Here is a 22,267-nt window from a genome sequence, read left to right as displayed (position 1 = left end):
AATCCTGATCCTCAGTCATACCATTAACCCTAGAGCCCCACTGTCAGGAGGGTTTTATCGATGACACGTGTGTGTGTGCGTGTGTGGGCTGGACAGGGAGAGAACGTGTTCACTGTTAAAAGCTGTCTTAACAGGCCTGGGTGATTTCGTTGTGTAGAAACCATCGATCTGATCTAGACAGTAAAACATTGCCTTGGGGGACGGGGGGGGACGGAGTGCTCTCTCTCTGTGTGTGTGTGTGTGTGTGTGTGTGTGTGTGTGTGTGTGTGTGGGCTGTTGTCACGATTTTATGTAAGTGACTATCATGCTATTATTAGCATCCTCTCAGAGCTGGACGGGGGGCTGGATGGGGTTGGGGACTGGACAGGGTTTGGGGACTGGATGGGTGGGTGGGGGCTGGACAGGGTTGGGGACTGGATGGGTGTGAGTGGGGAGCTGGACAGGGTTTGGGGACTGGATGGGTGTGAGTGGGGAGCTGACAGGGGTTGGGGACTGGATGGGTGTGAGTGGGGAGCTGGACAGGGGTTGGGGACTGGATGGGTGTGAGTGGGGAGCTGGACAGGGGTTGGGGACTGGATGGGTGTGAGTGGGGAGCTGGACAGGGGTTGGGGACTGGATGGGTGTGGAGTGGGGAGCTGACAGGGGTTGGGGACTGGATGGGTGTGAGTGGGGAGCTGGACAGGGGTTGGGGACTGGATGGGTGAGTGGGGAGCTGGACAGGGGTTGGGGACTGGATGGGTGTGAGTGGGGAGCTGGACAGGGGTTGGGGACTGGATGGGTGTGAGTGGGGAGCTGGACAGGGGTTGGGGACTGATGGGTGTGAGTGGGGAGCTGGACAGGGGTTGGGGACTGGATGGGTGTGAGTGGGGAGCTGGACAGGGGTTGGGGACTGGATGGGTGTGAGTGGGGAGCTGGACAGGGGTTGGGGACTGATGGGTGTGAGTGGGGAGCTGGACAGGGGTTGGGGACTGGATGGGTGTGAGTGGGGAGCTGGACAGGGGTTGGGGACTGGATGGGTGTGAGTGGGGAGCTGGACAGGGGTTGGGGACTGGATGGGTGTGAGTGGGGAGCTGGACAGGGGTTGGGGACTGGATGGGTGTGAGTGGGGAGCTGGACAGGGGTTGGGGACTGGATGGGTGTGAGTGGGGAGCTGGACAGGGGTTGGGGACTGGATGGGTGTGAGTGGGGAGCTGGACAGGGTTGGGGACTGGATGGGTGTGGGGAGCTGGACAGGGGTTGGGGACTGGATGGGTGTGAGTGGGGAGCTGACAGGGTTGGGGACTGGATGGGTGTGAGTGGGGAGCTGGACAGGGGTTGGGGACTGGATGGGTGTGAGTGGGGAGCTGGACAGGGGTTGGGGACTGGATGGGTGTGAGTGGGGAGCTGACAGGGGTTGGGGACTGGATGGGTGTGAGTGGGGAGCTGGACAGGGTTGGGGACTGGATGGGTGTGAGTGGGGAGCTGGACAGGGGTTGGGGACTGGATGGGTGTGAGTGGGGAGCTGGACAGGGGTTGGGGACTGGATGGGTGTGAGTGGGGAGCTGGACAGGGGTTGGGGACTGATGGGTGTGAGTGGGGAGCTGGACAGGGGTTGGGGACTGGATGGGTGTGAGTGGGGAGCTGGACAGGGGTTGGGGACTGGATGGGTGTGAGTGGGGAGCTGGACAGGGGTTGGGGACTGGATGGGTGTGAGTGGGGAGCTGGACGGGGGGGGGGGGGGCTGGATGGGTCTTAGGTGAACCAATGAGAATGTCAAAGGGCTTTATTGTCATGGAAACAGGTTTAGTGAAGAAACCCAACAACAAAGACCAAAACAATCAGACATTAACTGGAAACATGACTCACAAAAGTTGAAAAAGAATAAAGACATTTCAAACGTCATTATATATGTGTAACAGTGTTGCACATCTCCCTAGTTAAATAAAGGGACATCAGTAAGGATGTGCAAATACTTAAAGTACAAAAGGGAAAATAAAAAAGCATAAATATGGGTTGTATTTACAATGGTGTTTGTTCTTCACTGGTTGCCCTTTTCTCGTGGCAACAGGTCACAAATCTTGCTGCTGTGATGGAACACTGTGGTATTTCACCCAGTAGATATGGGAGTTTATCACTGTGGTATTTCACCCAGTAGATATGGGAGTTTATCAAAATCTGGTTTGTTTTCTAATTCTTTGTGGATCTGTGTAATCTGAGGGAAATATGTGTCTCTAATATGGTCATACATTTGGCAGGAGGTTAGGAAGTGCAGCTCAGTTTCCACCTCATTTTGTGGGCAGTGAGCACATAACCTGTCTTCTCTTGAGAGCCATGTCTGCCTACGGCGGCCTTTCTCAATAGCAAGGCTATTCTCACTGAGTCTGTACATAGTCAAAGCTTTCCTTAAGTTTGGGTCAGTCACAGTGGTCAGGTATTCTGCCACTGTGTACTCTCTCAACACCACAGGCCTTTTTGGGTTGGAGGGTTTTTATTTTGTCCTGTAGTTCATTCAATGTAATTGGAGAATCCAGTGAGTTCTGGTCGTCTGTAATAGTTGATTCTAAGATTTGTATTTGATCATGCTGTTTGTTCTTTGTTATAGAGACAAAGATATTGGAGAAGTGGTTTACTCAAACATCTCTGTTTTGGATAGATAATTCTTCGTGTTGTTGTTTGTTTATTGTGTTCAAATTTTCCCAGAAGTGGTTCGATTCTATGGATTCTTCAGTTACATTGAGCTGATTTCTGACGTGCTGTTCCTTCTTTTTCCGTAGTGTATTTCTGTATTGTTTTAGTGATTCTCCATAGTGAAGGTGTAGGCTCGGGGGGGCAGCTGGTGGTGCTGTGGTTGGTATGGGCCTCTATGGTCTGGGTGGGGTCCTCTATGGTCTGGGTGGGGTCCTCTATGTGTAGGGGTGGGGGTGGGGGGGGAGGTCTTGCTGGTCTGAGCAGGGTGTCTATTGCTCTGTTTCTCCTGTGTGAGGTGCTGGGGTTGCTGTTGAGGGTGATGTCCTTCAGGGTCCTGGCAGGGTTGTGATTGCTGCCTTGTAGAGGTGGACCTGGTCATAGAGGCTGTTCAAGTCCAGGGTGGAGTGGTGGGCCAGGAAAACATTTGGGTTTTGAGGCACAGTCACATGAAATACCTGCATTTACCCGCTGTATGGTAGCAGGGTGGAAGTTTTTTTTTCATGGTAGTAAGGTGGAGATAACCACTTGTGCGTTGGGGAAAGCAGAAGAAGCCTTTTCAATCACTCCCTTCAGTGCTGTGGCCACCCTTTCCTGCTGTGCTCTCAGGTCGTTTGTGCCTGTGTGTATTATCATGTGGCTGGGTGAACCTAGTTGGTCCTCAGACACAAGGTCTAGGGCAGGCTGGATGTATTATTATGTGGCTGGGTGAACCTAGTTGGTCCTCAGACAGAAGGTCTAGGGCAGGCTGGGTGTATTATTATGTGGCTGGGTGAACCTAGTTTGTTCTCAGACAGGTCGAGGGCACACTGGGTGTTTTGGACACCAGAGTTTAGACACACTGTGTTTGGGAAAAAGGGTTTTCTCTTGTATATATTTCCCATTTCAGTCCATAAGGAGAACAATCTTTGTCTTGTGTAGGTCCTCAGTGGGTGTGGGGGGGTTGTCAGGAAGGCTATCAGGGTGGCTGACAGGGGGGGTGCTCAGGGGGTTTAGATCCCCTTGGTGTTTGGGGTTTTTCATTTGTCTGTTCTGTTGTGGTGTCGACACTGGTCGGGGTCTGGGTTGGACTGTTCTGCTGTGATGTCGACACTATGGTCAGGGTCTGGGTTGGACTGTTCTGCTGTGATGTCGACACTATGGTCAGGGTCTGGGTTGGACTGTTCTGCTGTGGTGTCGACACTATGGTCAGGGTCTGGGTTGGACTGTTCTGCTGTGATGTCGACTCTATGGGCGGGGTCTGGGTTGGACTGTTCTGCTGTGGTGTCGACACTATGGTCTGGGTCTGGGTTGGACTGCTCTGCTGTGGTGTCGACACTATGGTCAGGGTCTGGTGTGGACTGTTCTGCTGTGATGTCGACACTATGGTCAGGGTCTGGTGTGGACTGTTCTGCTGTGATGTCGACACTATGGTCAGGGTCTGGTGTGGACTGTTCTGCTGTGGTGTCGACACTATGGTCTGGGTCTGGGTTGGACTGCTCTGCTGTGGTGTCGACACTATGGTCAGGGTCTGGTGTGGACTGTTCTGCTGTGATGTCGACACTATGGTCAGGGTCTGGTGTGGACTGTTCTGCTGTGATGTCGACACTATGGTCAGGGTCTGGTGTGGACTGTTCTGCTGTGATGTCGACTCTATGGTCAGGGTCTGGTGTGGACTGTTCTGCTGTGATGTCGACACTATGGTCAGGGTCTGGTGTGGACTGTTCTGCTGTGATGTCGACACTATGGTCAGGGTCTGGTGTGGACTGTTCTGCTGTGATGTCGACACTATGGTCGGGGTCTGGGTTGGACTGTTCTGCTGTGGTGTCGGGAGGTGAGGTGGGCTGTTCTGCTGGCTTCTCTGCAGGGGTGGCCAGCTCTCTAGTGGGTTGTTCTCTGTCCCCCTCAACCTCTCCTCCTCCAGCAGTCTGATCCTCTCCTCTAGTGTTCTTCTCCTGCTCCTGCTCTTTCTCCTGTTGAAGTTGTCACCACTGTCCAGAGTGTAGATATGTCTCTGTCCACCTCCAGCTCTCCGGGTCTGGTTAAGGGGGTGGTGTTGTGCTGGACTGTTGTCTGGGTCTGTGCTGACTGAAGTGTAATCACCTGCTGTTCGGGCTCCACCTGTCTTACTTCCAGCTGGGTGAATTTATCCTTCATTTCAGTGAGCGAGTAGTACTCTCTGCTGGGAGGTTGACTTTACGTTTGGGGTTGCTCGTCTTTGGGGTTGTTTCATGAAAAGGTCTGACTCGCTCGGGATGTGGGAGTCTTCACCAAGAGAGAGCTTCTCCTGCTGCGCTCCCACTTTGATTAGGTGAAAATCCAGCTGAAACTGTTTGGCGTTGCTCTGTACCATTACTGTTCCAGACTTGTACAGGTTGACATTGGCTGACTCAGAGTCCTCGTTGTCTAACATCCTGAGTTTCCACCCCTCGTTAACAACCCCTCTCTTAACAATGGGGTAGTGTGCTAATATAGCACTGTGCAGGGGATGGTTTGTGTGGAAGATGAGGTTACTGATGTTCCCATTTAAAAAAAAAAAATAGTCAGCAAAAAGTATCTCTTGATAAGCAGTCTTCTTTTTGTACTATTTTCGTGCCTTCTCATTTTTTACATCCATTTATTGTAATGACCTCTGAACAATGGGAGGTCACTGTTCCAGCTGGCACTATACTGCCTGCTATCACTGCTCCAGCTGGCACCCTACTGTCTGCTATCACTGTTCCAGCTGGCACCATACTGTCTGCTATCACTGTTCCAGCTGGCACTATACTGCCTGCTATCACTGCTCCAGCTGGCACCCTACTGTCTGCTATCACTGTTCCAGCTGGCACCATACTGTCTGCTATCACTGTTCCAGCTGGCACCATACTGTCTGCTATCACTGCTCCAGCTGGCACCATACTGTCTGCTATCACTGTTCCAGCTGGCACCATACTGTCTGCTATCACTGCTCCAGCTGGCACCCTACTGTCTGCTGTCACTGTTCCAGCTGGCACCGTACTGTCTGCTATCACTGTTCCAGCTGGCACCCCACTGTCTGCTATCACTGTTCCAGCTGTCACTGTTCCAGCTGGCACCATACTGTCTGCTATCACTGCTCCAGCTGGCACCGTACTGTCTGCTATCACTGTTCCAGTTCCAACTGGCACCCTACTGTCTGCTATCACTGTTCCAGTTCCAGCTGGCACCCTACTGTCTGCTATCACTGCTCCAGCTGGCACCATACTGTCTGCTTTCACTGCTCCAGCTGGCACCACACTCTCTGTGTTTCTGTGGGTGTAATGTAACTAGTCTGTTTTTGTGTTTTGCAGGATTGTTTTGAAGATGCCTACGACCGGATACCCGTGTAAGTATTTTAGAGGGCTTGAGGTTCCCCCCACACCACTGTTCATTTAGTCACCAACCTATTGTTCCTGACGAAAACTAATGACGTTAAACGAGACGCCCTGAAAACACTAATGGTGTTAACGAGACGAGACGCCCTGAAAAACACTAATGGTGTTAACGAGACGCCCTGAAAAACACTAATGGTGTTAACGAGACGAGACTCCCTGAAAAACACTAATGGTGTTAACGAGACGCCCTGAAAAACACTAATGGTGTTAACGAGACGCCCTGAAAAACACTAATGGCGTTAACGAGACGAGACTCCCTGAAAAACACTAATGGTGTTGAAAAACACTAATGGCGCCCCTGAAAACACTAATGGTGACGAGACTCCCTGAAAAACACTAATGGTGTTAACGAGACGCCCTGAAAAACACTAATGGTGTTAACGAGACGCCCTGAAAAACACTAATGGTGTTAACGAGACGCCCTGAAAAACACTAATGGTGTTAACGAGACGAGATGCCCTGAAAACACTAATGGCGTTAACGAGACGCCCTGAAAAACACTAATGGTGTTAACGAGACGAGATGCCCTGAAAAACACTAATGGTGTTAACGAGATGCCCTGAAAAACACTAATGGTGTTAACGAGACGCCCTGAAAAACACTAATGGCGTTAACGAGACGCCCTGAAAAACACTAATGGCGTTAACGAGACGAGATGCCCTGAAAAACACTAATGGCGTTAACGAGACGAGATGCCCTGAAAAACACTAATGGCGTTAACGAGACGAGATGCCCTGAAAAACACTAATGGTGTTAACGAGACGAGATGCCCTGAAAAACACTAATGGCGTTAACGAGACGAGATGCCCTGAAAAACACTAATGGCGTTAACGAGACGAGACGCCCTGAAAAACACTAATGGTGTTAACGAGACGAGACGCCCTGAAAAACACTAATGGTGTTAACGAGACGAGACGCCCTGAAAACACTAATGGCGTTAACGAGACGAGACGCCCTGAAAAACACTAATGGTGTTAACGAGACGAGACGCCCTGAAAAACACTAATGGCGTTAACGAGACGCCCTGAAAAACACTAATGGCGTTAACGAGACGAGACGCCCTGAAAAACACTAATGGTGTTAACGAGACGAGACGCCCTGAAAAACACTAATGGCGTTAACGAGACGCCCTGAAAAACACTAATGGTGTTAACGAGACGCCCTGAAAAACACTAATGGTGTTAACGAGACGCCCTGAAAAACACTAATGGTGTTAACGAGACGAGATGCCCTGAAAAACACTAATGGTGTTAACGAGACGCCCTGAAAAACACTAATGGCGTTAACGAGACGAGATGCCCTGAAAAACACTAATGGTGTTAACGAGACGCCCTGAAAAACACTAATGGCGTTAACGAGACGAGATGCCCTGAAAAACACTAATGGCGTTAACGAGACGAGATGCCCTGAAAAACACTAATGGCGTTAACGAGACGAGATGCCCTGAAAAACACTAATGGTGTTAACGAGACGAGACGCCCTGAAAAACACTAATGGCGTTAACGAGACGCCCTGAAAAACACTAATGGTGTTAACGAGACGAGACGCCCTGAAAAACACTAATGGTGTTAACGAGACGAGACGCCCTGAAAACACTAATGGTGTTAACGAGACGAGACGCCCTGAAAAACACTAATGGTGTTAACGAGACGAGACGCCCTGAAAAACACTAATGGCGTTAACGAGACGCCCTGAAAAACACTAATGGCGTTGAAAACACGATGGACGAGACGCCCTGAAAAACACTAATGGTGTTAACGAGACGAGACGCCCTGAAAAACACTAATGGCGTTAACGAGACGCCCTGAAAAACACTAATGGCGTTAACGAGATGCCCTGAAAAACACTAATGGTGTTAACGAGACGCCCTGAAAAACACTAATGGTGTTAACGAGACGCCCTGAAAAACACTAATGGTGTTAACGAGACGCCCTGAAAAACACTAATGGTGTTAACGAGAGATGCCCTGAAAAACACTAATGGTGTTAACGAGACGAGATGCCCTGAAAAACACTAATGGCGTTAACGAGACGAGATGCCCTGAAAAACACTAATGGTGTTAACGAGACGCCCTGAAAAACACTAATGGTGTTAACGAGACGCCCTGAAAAACACTAATGGTGTTAACGAGACGCCCTGAAAAACACTAATGGCGTTAACGAGACGAGATGCCCTGAAAAACACTAATGGTGTTAACGAGACGAGATGCCCTGAAAAACACTAATGGTGTTAACGAGACGAGATGCCCTGACAAACACTAATGGTGTTAACGAGATGCCCTGAAAACACTAATGGCGACGAGACGAGATGCCCTGAAAAACACTAATGGTGTTAACGAGATGCCCTGAAAACACGAGATGCCCTGAAAACACTAATGGCGTTAACGAGACGAGATGCCCTGAAAAACACTAATGGCGTTAACGAGACGAGACGCCCTGAAAAACACTAATGGTGTTAACGAGACGAGACGCCCTGAAAAACACTAATGGCGTTAACGAGACGAGACGCCCTGAAAAACACTAATGGCGTTAACGAGATGCCCTGAAAAACACTAATGGTGTTAACGAGACGCCCTGAAAAACACTAATGGTGTTAACGAGACGCCCTGAAAAACACTAATGGTGTTAACGAGACGCCCTGAAAAACACTAATGGTGTTAACGAGACGCCCTGAAAAACACTAATGGCGTTAACGAGACGAGATGCCCTGAAAAACACTAATGGTGTTAACGAGACGCCCTGAAAAACACTAATGGTGTTAACGAGACGCCCTGAAAAACACTAATGGCGTTAACGAGACGAGATGCCCTGAAAAACACTAATGGCGTTAACGAGACGAGATGCCCTGAAAAACACTAATGGCGTTAACGAGACGAGATGCCCTGAAAAACACTAATGGTGTTAACGAGACGAGATGCCCTGAAAAACACTAATGGCGTTAACGAGACGAGATGCCCTGACAAACACTAATGGTGTTAACGAGACGAGATGCCCTGAAAAACACTAATGGCGTTAACGAGACGAGATGCCCTGAAAAACACTAATGGTGTTAACGAGACGAGATGCCCTGAAAAACACTAATGGTGTTAACGAGACGAGACGCCCTGAAAAACACTAATGGTGTTAACGAGACGCCCTGAAAAACACTAATGGTGTTAACGAGACGAGATGCCCTGAAAAACACTAATGGTGTTAACGAGACGCCCTGAAAAACACTAATGGTGTTAACGAGACGCCCTGAAAAACACTAATGGTGTTAACGAGACGAGATGCCCTGAAAAACACTAATGGTGTTAACGAGATGCCCTGAAAAACACTAATGGCGTTAACGAGACGAGATGCCCTGAAAAACACTAATGGTGTTAACGAGACGAGATGCCCTGAAAAACACTAATGGTGTTAACGAGATGCCCTGAAAAACACTAATGGTGTTAACGAGATGAGACGCCCTGAAAAACACTAATGGTGTTAACGAGACGCCCTGAAAAACACTAATGGCGTTAACGAGACGAGATGCCCTGAAAAACACTAATGGTGTTAACGAGACGAGATGCCCTGACAAACACTAATGGCGTTAACGAGACGAGATGCCCTGAAAAACACTAATGGTGTTAACGAGACGAGACGCCCTGAAAAACACTAATGGCGTTAACGAGACGAGACTCCCTGAAAAACACTAATGGTGTTAACGAGACGAGATGCCCTGAAAAACACTAATGGCGTTAACGAGACGAGATGCCCTGAAAAACACTAATGGTGTTAACGAGACGCCCTGAAAAACACTAATGGTGTTAACGAGACGCCCTGAAAAACACTAATGGTGTTAACGAGACGCCCTGAAAAACACTAATGGTGTTAACGAGATGCCCTGAAAAACACTAATGGCGTTTTAATTTGACATGAAACTCATTTTCATCCATTTTGTCCAATCAGAAGCATGCATGGCTTAGCAGAATATTTAATGCAATCCTCTCATTGGTCGATAACGTCATTCAGTTGCGCAGGCTGCTTGAGCTGAGCCGGCTCCCGGGTGCTTGCTTCAATCACTCGTCTCTGTTTTGAACTGACACTTCAGTTTTAACTCAATTAGAAACTATATCTTTGATAATCTGTTGTGTGTTACTGTCGTATCTTTGTTAATTGTCATCCTTGATGATGTAGAGCACATCACTAGGGGCAAGACATTCAAAACAACCTTTTATAATTGTCTTCAAAAGTGGAACAGCAAACATACACTGAGTGTACAAAACATTAAGAACACCTGTTCTTTCAATGACATACTGTAGACTGATCAGGTGAATCTAGGTGAAAGCTATGATCCCTTATTGATGTCACCTGTTAAACCCACTTCAAATCAGTGTAGATGTAGATGTGGTGGGAGGAGACATGTAGATGTGGTGGGAGGAGACATGTAGATGAGGTGGGAGGAGACATGTAGATGAAGTGGGAGGAGACATGTAGATGAGGTGGGAGGAGACATGTAGATGAGGTGGGAGGAGACGGGGTTAAAGAAGGATTGAGACATGGATTGTGTATATGTGCCATTCAGAGGGTGAATGGGCAAGACACAATATTTAAATGCCTTTTTAAATGGGGTTTGGTAGTAGGTGCCAGGAGCACCAGTTTGTGTCAAGAACTGCAATGCTGCTGGGGTTTTTCATGCGTGCAACTCAATGGTAGGAAGGTGTTCTTAATGTTTTGTACACTCAGTGTACATATGTAGGTGATTTTAAAACGTGCTCTTTTAAATACAACACTCACACAGTTCATTACTGCATTCAGCTAACTGATGATGATGATGATACCGTAGCAACCAGGCAACACGCTGACGATCAACTGATACTTGGTTAATCTCCTCTCACTATAACTAATACGTGTATTTGATCTAGAATCTAGCTAGCTAATAAATCAGCTTGCTTTTAGGCCTATAATGTTTGGGCAGGACACCTTGTTTCCATATGTCAGGTTGATCCTCGACGGTGCTGATAATTTTTGGGCAGGACACCTTGTTTCCATATGTCAGGTTGATCCTCGACGGGTTGATCCTCGACGGTGCCGATAATGTTTGGGCAGGACACCTCGTTTCCACATGCCAGGTTGAATTGTAATCCTTTGTTTTTATTCTGGGTTTAACATGGGTCTGATTTTGGTAAACGCCTTTTCCTCTTTGGCCTTGAGGTAAACAGTGTTACATTTTAAACTCCCATCTCAGTTAGCTCTGCCTGTTGACTGGCTTGGGCTTGCCACCTGTTGCCTGTCAAATCCGTCTGCCTGGTGATAGACTAGTGGTGTTGCCCCAGACCCTGCCCTGATGCACTTGTTCTCAATGTTCCCCAAAAATTATTTTGTGCACTGAGCAAATTTCAGTTCTGCTGAGTGAAAATTCTCTTCGACTTCCAGTGCGCGTTTACTGTGAACACTGAGGCTGCACTTGCTTTAACTTACAGTTTTACTGTGAACACTGAGGCTGCACTTGCTTTAAGTTACAGTTTTACTGTGAACACTGAGGCTGCACTTGCTTTAAGTTACAGTTTTACTGTGAACACTGAGGCTGCACTTGCTTTAAGTTACAGTTTTACTGTGAACACTGAGGCTGCACCTGCTTTAAGTTACAGTTTTACTGTGAACACTGAGACAGATGAGACCATGCCAAACCAGGCTGCACCTGCTTTAAGTTACATTTTTACTGTGAACACTGAGACAGATGAGACCATGCCAAACCAGGCTGCACCTGCTTTAAGTTACAGTTTTACTGTGAACACTGAGACAGATGAGACCATGCCAAACCAGGCTGCACCTGCTTTAAGTTACAGTTTTACTGTGAACACTGAGACAGATGAGACCATGCCAAACCAGGCTGCACCTGCTTTAAGTTACAGTTTTACTGTGAACACTGAGACAGATGAGACCATGCCAAACCAGGCTGCACCTGCTTTAAGTTACAGTTTTACTGTGAACATTGAGACAGATGAGACCATGCCAAACCAGGCTGCACCTGCTTTAAGTTACAGTTTTACTGTGAACACTGAGACAGATGAGACCATGCCAAACCAGGCTGCACCTGCTTTAAGTTACAGTTTTACTGTGAACACTGAGACAGATGAGACCATGCCAAACCAGGCTGCACCTGCTTTAAGTTACAGTTTTACTGTGAACACTGAGACAGATGAGACCATGCCAAACCAGGCTGCACCTGCTTTAATTGCTTTAAGTTACCGTTTCGGACAGTGGTCATGTGTGCTGCTGTGGCTATGTGATCATAATGTAGGCCTACCAGAGTGGCCTACCAGAGTGGCCTACCAGAGTGGCCTACCATCAAAAACAACGGAGAAAATGCATCCCATAATATTTTAACATGGGAAACACCTGTTCTATCATTCAGCCTACAGTAGCAGCCAATGTGTGGTGTTCAATGTAGGACTACATTCCATGAGACTTAAAAACAAACATGCAGGTCTTCACATTAACCTGTTTACCCACCTGTCCTTCAGACAAGGAGGTGACTGAAAATGGTGACTGTTTATCCACCTGTCCTCCAGACAAGGAGGTGACTGAACATGGTGACTGTTTATCCACATGTCCTTCAGACAAGGAGGTGACTGAAAATGGTGACTGTTTATCCACCTGTCCTCCAGACAAGGAGGTGACTGAACATGGTGACTGTTTATCCACCTGTCCTTCAGACAAGGAGGTGACTGAACATGGTGACTGTTTATCCACCTGTCCTTCAGACAAGGAGGTGACTGAACATGGTGACTGTTTATCCACCTGTCCTTCAGACAAGGAGGTGACTGAACATGGTGACTGTTTATCCACCTGTCCTCCAGACAAGGAGGTGACTGAACATGGTGACTGAACATGGTGACTGTTTATCCACCTGTCCTTCAGACAAGGAGGTGACTGAACATGGTGACTGTTTATCCACCTGTCCTCCAGACAAGGAGGTGACTGAACATGGTGACTGTTTATCCACCTGTCCTCCAGACAAGGAGGTGACTGAACATGGTGACTGTTTATCCACCTGTCCTCCAGACAAGGAGGTGACTGAACATGGTGACTGTTTATCCACCTGTCCTCCAGACAAGGAGGTGACTGAACATGGTGACTGTTTATCCACCTGTCCTTCAGACAAGGAGGTGACTGAACATGGTGACTGTTTATCCACCTGTCCTTCAGACAAGGAGGTGACTGAACATGGTGACTGTTTATCCACCTGTCCTTCAGACAAGGAGGTGACTGAACATGGTGACTGTTTATCCACCTGTCCTCCAGACAAGGAGGTGACTGAACATGGTGACTGTTTATCCACCTGTCCTTCAGACAAGGAGGTGACTGTTTATCCACCTGTCCTTCAGACAAGGAGGTGACTGAACATGGTGACTGTTTATCCACTTGTCCTTCAGACAAGGAGGTGACTGAACATGGTGACTGTTTATCCACCTGTCCTTCAGACAAGGAGGTGACTGTTTATCCACCTGTCCTCCAGACAAGGAGGTGACTGAACATGGTGACTGTTTATCCACCTGTCCTTCAGACAAGGAGGTGACTGAACATGGTGACTGTTTATCCACCTGTCCTCCAGACAAGGATGTGACTGAACATGGTGACTGTTTATCCACCTGTCCTTCAGACAAGGAGGTGACTGAACTTGGTGACTGTTTATCCACTTGTCCTTCAGACAAGGAGGTGACTGAACATGGTGACTGTTTATCCACCTGTCCTCCAGACAAGGAGGTGACTGAACATGGTGACTGTTTATCCACTTGTCCTTCAGACAAGGAGGTGACTGAACATGGTGACTGTTTATCCACCTGTCCTTCAGACAAGGAGGTGACTGAACATGGTGACTGTTTATCCACCTGTCCTTCAGACAAGGAGGTGACTGAACATGGTGACTGTTTCTTCACCTGTCCTTCAGACAAGGAGGTGACTGAACATGGTGACTGTTTATCCACCTGTCCTCCAGACAAGGAGGTGACTGAACATGGTGACTGTTTCTTCACCTGTCCTTCAGACAAGGAGGTGACTGAACATGGTGACTGTTTATCCACCTGTCCTCCAGACAAGGAGGTGACTGAACATGGTGACTGTTTATCCACCTGTCCTCCAGACAAGGAGGTGACTGAACTTGGTGACTGTTTATCCACCTGTCCTTCAGACAAGGAGGTGACTGTTTATCCACCTGTCCTTCAGACAAGGAGGTGACTGTTTATCCACCTGTCCTTCAGACAAGGAGGTGACTGAAAATGGTGACTGAACATGTTGTTTGATGCAAGACTCCACTTTACAAAATGAAATGCATTATTATTCCCACACCATTGTTACAGAGAATCAGACACATTACGCTCCCCTCTGCCTATTGGCTACTTAGCTTATTCAAACCTGCCTCAAAATACAACACTTCCCCTTTAAGATATAAAAAAAGAAGCTCTTTGGAACACTGCTAGTTTTGTCCCCTTGGCTCCTGATTTAGTTTAATCTAAACATTAGTATCATTATAATTGGTTATGATTTGTAAACAATGTATCAGCCGGTCTTGTTTGAGCAGTGAAGAGTGTATCGGCGTAATATTGTTCCGCGTTTCGTTTCGTTCTTCTTTTGTTTTGGTTCTTCTTTTTCGAGGGGGGTCGCAAAGGTACTGGTCGCACAGCCACATTTTTAGTGGTACTTTAGCCCTGTTATTCACCTCATCTGTGTTGTCGCTCTCCGATGGGAAGAACGAACTACTTCTGGCATTGTTGGACAGCTCAGATTCTTCCCCTTTCAAGGAAATCGCTGTTATTTACCCACAATTCATACATAAATACACTGCTGAGGTGTAGTCACACCAAGCTCAAGTACACAGTAAAAATATAATTTAAATATATTGTTTTTTTAAATGATGAAAATATTAAATGTTTGATCCATTTCCTATTCAACAAAACTGTATGAATAAGGCTTGAAATGACATGTTTTCTAAATATAGTATAATCAAATTATAAAATGACTAAAGATTTCACCTTCCTTTTATAACTGCAAAATACATATTTGTATGTTTGGTGTAAAGGTCTCTTGATCAAAACGTCTGCCCCCGTCGCTGTGGGCGTCACACAGAGCTCTGGCTTCCTGGACTCATTAGGAACTCACCTTTCATCTCAAATTAACCTTGTCCATCTTTGACAAAACGGAAAGTGTTTTTTTTTTTGTGTAAAAAAAATCTATGAATTATTTTAGATTTTAAAGCCAACTATCAAAACAGTCATCTCTGAATGTGCTACAGTGATGAAACCTCTCTTACTATGCTACGACAAATGACAGGTGCTTTATCAGTGGCATACACACTACCCCACTATACTATATATATACACACTACTCCACTATACTATATATACACACTACCCCACTATACTATATATACACACTACCCCACTATACTATATATACACACTACCCCACTATACTATATATACACACTACCCCACTATACTATATATACACACTACCCCACTATACTATATATACACACTACCCCACTATACTATATATACACACTACCCCACTATACTATATATACACACTACCCCCACTATACTATATATACACACTACCCCCACTATACTATATATACACACTACCCCACTATACTATATATACACACTACCCCACTATACTATATATACACACTACCCCACTATACTATATATACACACTACCCCACTATACTATATACACACACTACCCCACTATACTATATATACACACTACCCCACTATACTATATATACACACTACCCCACTATACTATATATACACACTACCCCACTATACTATATATACACACTACCCCACTATACTATATATACACACTACCCCACTATACTATATATACACACTACCCCACTATACTATATATATACACACTACCCCACTATACTATATATACACACTACCCCCACTATACTATATATACAAAAGTATATGGACAACTCTTCAAATTAGTGAATTTGTCTTTCAGCCACACCCGTTGCTGACAGGTGTATAAAATCGAGCACACAGCCATGCAATCTCGATAGACAAACATTGGTAGTAGAATGACCTTCCTGAAGAGCTCAGTGACTTTCAACGTGGCACTGTCTTAGGATGCCTCCTTTCCAACAAGTCAGTTTGCCCTGCTAGAGCTGCCCCGAACAACTCTAAGTGCTGTTATCGTGAAGTGGAAACGTCCAGGAGCAACAACGGCTCAGCCACGAAGTGGTAGGCCACACAAGCTCACAGAACGGGACCGCAGAGTCCTGGAGCGTATAAATATCGCCTGTCCTCGGTTGCAACCCTCACTACTGAGTTCCAAACTGCCTCTGGAAGCAACGTCAGCACAATAACTGTTTGTCGGGAGCTTCGTGAAATGGGTTTCCATGGCCGAGCAGCCGCACACAAGCCTAACATTACCATGTGCAATGCCAAGCGTCGGCTGGAGAGGTGTAAAGCTCCCCGCCATCGGACTCTGGAATAGTGGAAACACGTTCTCCTGGAAGAATCAAACTTCACCATCTGGCAGTCCAATGGATGAATCTGTCAGTCTGACAGACGAATCTGGGTGTAGCGGATGCCAGTAGAACGCTACCTGCACCAATGTATAGTGCCAACTGTAAAGTTTGGTGGATGAGAAATAATGGTCTGGGGCTGTTTTTCATAGTTCGGGACCCTTAGTTCCAGTGAAGGGAAATCTTAACACTACAGCATACAATGACATTCTAGATGATTCTCTGCTTCCAGGTTTGTGGCAACAGTTTGGGGAAGACCCTTTCCTGTTTCAGCATGACAATGCCCCCGTGCACAAAGCGAGGTCCATACAGAAATGGTTTGTTGAGATCTGTGTGGAAGAACTTGACTGGCCTGCACCGAGCCCTGACCTCAACCCCATCGAACACCGTTGGGATGAATTGGAACACTGACTGTGAGTCAGGACTAATCGCCCAACATCAGTGCCGACCTCACTAATACTCTTGTGGCTGAATGGAAGCAAGTCCCTGCAGCAATGTTCCAACATCTAGTGGAAAGCCTTCCCAGAAGAGTGGAGGCTGTTATAGCAACAATGTTCCAACATCTAGTGGAAAGCCTTCCCAGAAGAGTGGAGGCTGTTATAGCAGCAATGTTCCAACATCTAGTGGAAAGCCTTCCCAGAAGAGTGGAGGCTGTTATAGCAGCAATGTTCCAACATCTAGTGGAAAGCCTTCCCAGAAGAGTGGAGGCTGTTATAGCAGCAATGTCCCAACATCTAGTGGAAAGCCTTCCCAGAAGAGTGGAGGCTGTTATAGCAGCAAAGGGGGAACCAACTCTATATTAATGACCATGATTTTGTAATGAGATGTTCGACGAGCAGGTGTCCACATACTTTTTTCCATTCAGCTCCAGCTGTTACACTCTCCTCTCCCATTTCTATATGTTGTTCTGTTTCCTCCCTTCTTTCTTTGGATGCATATTAGACAGGAAGGTGTGTGTGTGTGTGTGTGTGTGTGTGTGTGTGTGTATGTGCGCGTGTGTGCGCATGTGTGTGTGTGTGTGTGTGAGATTAGCTGTGCTCTAGCTGTAGACAACAGTCACCATCCATCACAGATGCAGCAATATACTCCCTCTCTCTTTTTCCATCCTCGCCCTTTCTAGTTTTTACTGCCCTTCCCCCCTCTGTCCCTCTCTCTTTCTACTTGCTCTCTCTCTCTTCCCTCCCACCCTCTGTCTCTCTCTCTCTCTCTCTCTCTCTTCCCTCCCACCCTCTGTCTCTCTCTCTCTCTCTCTCTCTCTCTCTCTCTCTCTCTCTTCCCTCCCACCCTCTGTCTCTCTCTCTCTCCCTCTCTCTCTCTTTCTACTTGCTCTCTCTGTCTCTCTCTCTCTCTTCCCTCCCACCCTCTGTCTCTCTCTCTCTCCCTCTCTCTCTCTTTCTACTTGCTCTCTCTCTCTCTCTCTCTTCCTCCCACCCCCTCTCTTTCTGTCTCATCTCAGTCTCCCCCTCTCCCCGGTCTCTCTCTCTCTCTTCCCTCCCACCCCCTCTCTTTCTGTCTCATCTCAGTCCCCCCCTCTCCCCCGGTCTCTCTCTCTCTCTTCCCTCCCACCCCCTCTCTTTCTGTCTCATCTCAGTCTCCCCCTCTCCCCCGGTCTCTCTCTCTCTCTTCCCTCCCACCCCCTCTCTTTCTGTCTCATCTCAGTCCCCCCTCTCCCCCGGTCTCTCTCTCTCTCTTCCCTCCCACCCCCTCTCTTTCTGTCTCATCTCAGTCTCCCCCTCTCCCCCGGTCTCTCTCTCTCTCTTCCCTCCCACCCCCTCTCTTTCTGTCTCATCTCAGTCCCCCCTCTCCCCCGGTCTCTCTCTCTCTCTTCCCTCCCACCCCCTCTCTTTCTGTCTCATCTCAGTCTCCCCCTCTCCCCGGTCTCTCTCTCTCTCTTCCCTCCCACCCCCTCTCTTTCTGTCTCATCTCAGTCCCCCTCTCCCCGGTCTCTCTCTCTCTCTTCCCTCCCACCCTCTGTCTCTCTCTCTCTCCCTCTCTCTCTCTTTCTACTTGCTCTCTCTCTCTCTCTCTCTCTCTCTCTTCCCTCCCACCCCCTCTCTTTCTGTCTCATCTCAGTCTCCCCCTCTCCCCCGGTCTCTCTCTCTCTCTTCCCTCCCACCCCCCTCTCTTTCTGTCTCATCTCAGTCCCCCCTCTCCCCGGTCTCTCTCTCTCTCTTCCCTCCCACCCCCTCTCTTTCTGTCTCATCTCAGTCTCCCCCTCTCCCCGGTCTCTCTCTCTCTCTTCCCTCCCACCCCCTCTCTTTCTGTCTCATCTCAGTCCCCCTCTCCCCCGGTCTCTCTCTCTCTCTTCCCTCCCACCCCCTCTCTTTCTGTCTCATCTCAGTCTCCCCCTCTCCCCGGTCTCTCTCTCTCTCTCTTCCTCCCACCCCCTCTCTTTCTGTCTCATCTCAGTCCCCCCCTCTCCCCCGGTCTCTCTCTCTCTCTTCCCTCCCACCCCCTCTCTTTCTGTCTCATCTCAGTCTCCCCCTCTCCCCGGTCTCTCTCTCTCTCTTCCCTCCCACCCCCTCTCTTTCTGTCTCATCTCAGTCTCCCCCTCTCCCCGGTCTCTCTCTCTCTCTTCCCTCCCACCCCCTCTCTTTCTGTCTCATCTCAGTCTCCCCCTCTCCCCGGTCTCTCTCTCTCTCTTCCCTCCCACCCCCTCTCTTTCTGTCTCATCTCAGTCTCCCCGGTCTCTCTCTCTCTCTTCCCTCCCACCCCCTCTCTTTCTGTCTCATCTCAGTCTCCCCCTCTCTCTCTCTCTCTTCCCTCCCACCCCCTCTCTTTCTGTCTCATCTCAGTCCCCCTCTCCCCGGTCTCTCTCTCTCTCTTCCTCCCACCCCCTCTCTTTCTGTCTCATCTCAGTCTCCCCCTCTCCCCCGGTCTCTCTCTCTCTCTTCCCTCCCACCCCCTCTCTTTCTGTCTCATCTCAGTCCCCCCTCTCCCCGGTCTCTCTCTCTCTCTTCCCTCCCACCCCCTCTCTTTCTGTCTCATCTCAGTCTCCCCCTCTCCCCGGTCTCTCTCTCTCTCTTCCCTCCCACCCCCTCTCTTTCTGTCTCATCTCAGTCCCCCCTCTCCCCCGGTCTCTCTCTCTCTCTTCCCTCCCACCCCCTCTCTTTCTGTCTCATCTCAGTCTCCCCCTCTCCCCCGGTCTCTCTCTCTCTCTTCCCTCCCACCCCCTCTCTTTCTGTCTCATCTCAGTCTCCCCCTCCCCCGGTCTCTCTCTCTCTCTTCCCTCCCACCCCCTCTCTTTCTGTCTCATCTCAGTCTCCCCCGGTCTCTCTCTCTCTCTTCCCTCCCACCCCCTCTCTTTCTGTCTCATCTCAGTCTCCCCCCCTCTCCCCGGTCTCTCTCTGTTACTTTTTAACTATTTGTCCTCTGAGATGGGGGATCTGCTAAGCTAGGACTGCTTGAGAGAAGGAGGGGAGAGAGACTGAGGGGGAGAGACAGAGAGGGAGGGGAGAGAGACTGAGGGGGAGAGACAGAGAGAGAGACAGAGAGGGAGGGGAGAGAAAGAGAGGGAGAGAGAGCGAGGGAGGGGAGAGAAAGAGAGAGAGGGAGAGGGAGGGAGAGAGAGAGAGAGGGAGGGGAGAGAGAGAGAGGGAGAGAGAGGGAGAGAGAGAGAGGGAGGAGGGGAGGGAGAGAAAGAGGGAGAGAGAGGGAGGGAGAGAGAGGGAGGGAGAGAGAGAGAGGGAGGGGAGAGAGACTGAGGGGGAGAGACCGAGAGAGAGACAGAGAGGGAGGGGAGAGAAAGAGACAACACTGCGTTTAGACTCCTTCTACGTGAAGTAGAATCTCTACAGAATGAATATCAATTTTGAGGGAATGTATCGAAATGGTCTAATGCCATCGGGGGATGGGTGCCGTTTTTACGGGCTCCTAGCCATGCTGGTTAAGTGTGCCTTGAATTCTAAATAAATCACTGGCAGTGTCACCAGCAATGCACCCCCACACCATCCCACCTCCTCCTCCATGCTTCACAGTGGGAACCACACATGTTAGATTTTTTTTCATGTTATTTGTAACTCATTGTGTACATAATGTTACCGTCTCTTATGACCGAAAATAACTTCTGGACTTCTGAACAGCGAACTGGAACAAGATTATTTTCTTGAATGAGTCGGATGCAAAAGGCCCAAATCCCCGTAATTTGCATGAAGAAAATACGGAAAAAAAGAGGGCCGGAGGTCGGGGAGGTCGGGGAGGTCGAGGAGGTCGGGGAGGTCGAGGTGCCTTGTGAGAATTCGTTGGCACTATCATACATGTATTATTGGCCAGCTAATCACTGGAAAACAAAATGGATGATCTACGATTAACACTTTCCTACCAACGGGACATTAAAAACTGTAATGTCTTATTTTTCATTGAGTCGTGGCTGAACGACGACACGGATAATATAGAGCTGGCTGGATTTTCCGTGCATCGGCAGGACAGAGCAGCTACGTCTGGTAAGACGAGGGGCGGGGGTGTGTGTGTCTCTTAACAGCTGGTGTGCGATGTCTAATATTAAAGAAGTATCGAGGTATTGCTCGCCTGAGGTAGAGTACCTCATGATAAGCTGTAGACCACACTATCTACCAAGAGGGTTCTCATCTATATTATTCGTAGCCGTCTATTTACCACCACAGACCGATCCTGGCACTAAGACTGCACTCGATGAGCTGTATAAGGCCATAAGCAAAGAAGAAATGCTCATCCAGAGGTAGCGCTCCTAGTGGCCGGAGACTTTAATGCAGGGAACCTTCAATCCGTTGATCTCTCCAGTATGTCACCAGAGGGGGAAAAAACTCTAGACCACCTTTCCTCCACACACTGACTTATACAAAGCTCTCCCTTGTCCATTTGACAAATCTGACCATAATTATATCCTCATGATTCCTGCTTACAAGCAAAAAACTAAAGTAGGAAGCACCAGCGACTCGCTCAATACAGAAGTGGTCTGATCACGCGGATGCCAAAGCTACAGGACTGTTTTACTAGCTCAGTCTGGAATATGTTCCAGGATTTATTTAATTTATAAATACAAATTTAACCTTTATTTTAACTAGGCAAGTCAGTTAAGAACAAATTCGTATTTACAATGACAGCCTACCCCAGCCAAACCTGGGCCAATTGGGCACCGCCCTATGGGACTCCCAATCATGGCCAGATGTGATGAAGCCTGGATTTGAAACCAGGTACAGTGACACCTCTTGCACTGAGATGCAGTGTCTTAGACCACTGCGCCACTCGGGAGCTCAATGGCTTTGAGGACTACAGTGGGGAAATGCAAATTAATTACTTAATAATCATACAATGTGATTTTCTGGATTTTTCTTTTAGATTCCGTTTCTCACAGTTGAAGTGTACCTATGATAACAATTACAGACCTCTACATGCTTTGTAAGTAGGAAAACCTGCAAAATCAGCAGTGTATCAAATACTTGTTCTCCCCACTGTACATCACCTCGGTCACCGGCTTCACCAATAAGTGCATCGACGACGTCGTCCCCACAGTGACCGTACATAACCCAACCAGAAGTCATGGATTAGAGGCAACATTCACATCGAGCTAAAGGCTAGAGCTGCCGCTTTCAAGGCGCGGGGACACTAATCCGGACACTTGTAAGAAAATCACGCTATGCCCTCAGACGAACCATTCTACACCTGCATTACTTGCTGTTTTGGGGGTTTTAGGCTGGGTTTCTGTACAGCACTTTGAGATATCAGCTGATGTA

At 48.2% G+C, this 22,267-nt stretch overlaps 1 protein-coding gene across 1 annotated transcript in view; it reads left to right on the top strand.

Moving 5' to 3' along the window:
* The window catches only part of LOC115123907 (tetratricopeptide repeat protein 39B), a 58,808-nt gene that overhangs the window by 5,270 nt on the left and 31,271 nt on the right, over positions 1 to 22,267 (top strand). The window contains exon 2 of the mRNA XM_065025157.1: positions 5,955 to 5,989. Within this exon, the coding sequence (XP_064881229.1) occupies positions 5,955 to 5,989 (35 nt within the window). The remainder of the gene's footprint in view (positions 1 to 5,954; positions 5,990 to 22,267) is intronic.

This window comes from Oncorhynchus nerka, linkage group LG12 (genome assembly GCF_034236695.1).
Source record: "Oncorhynchus nerka isolate Pitt River linkage group LG12, Oner_Uvic_2.0, whole genome shotgun sequence".
NCBI lineage: Eukaryota > Metazoa > Chordata > Actinopteri > Salmoniformes > Salmonidae > Oncorhynchus > Oncorhynchus nerka.
This window is presented reverse-complemented; position numbering and strand designations above follow the sequence as displayed.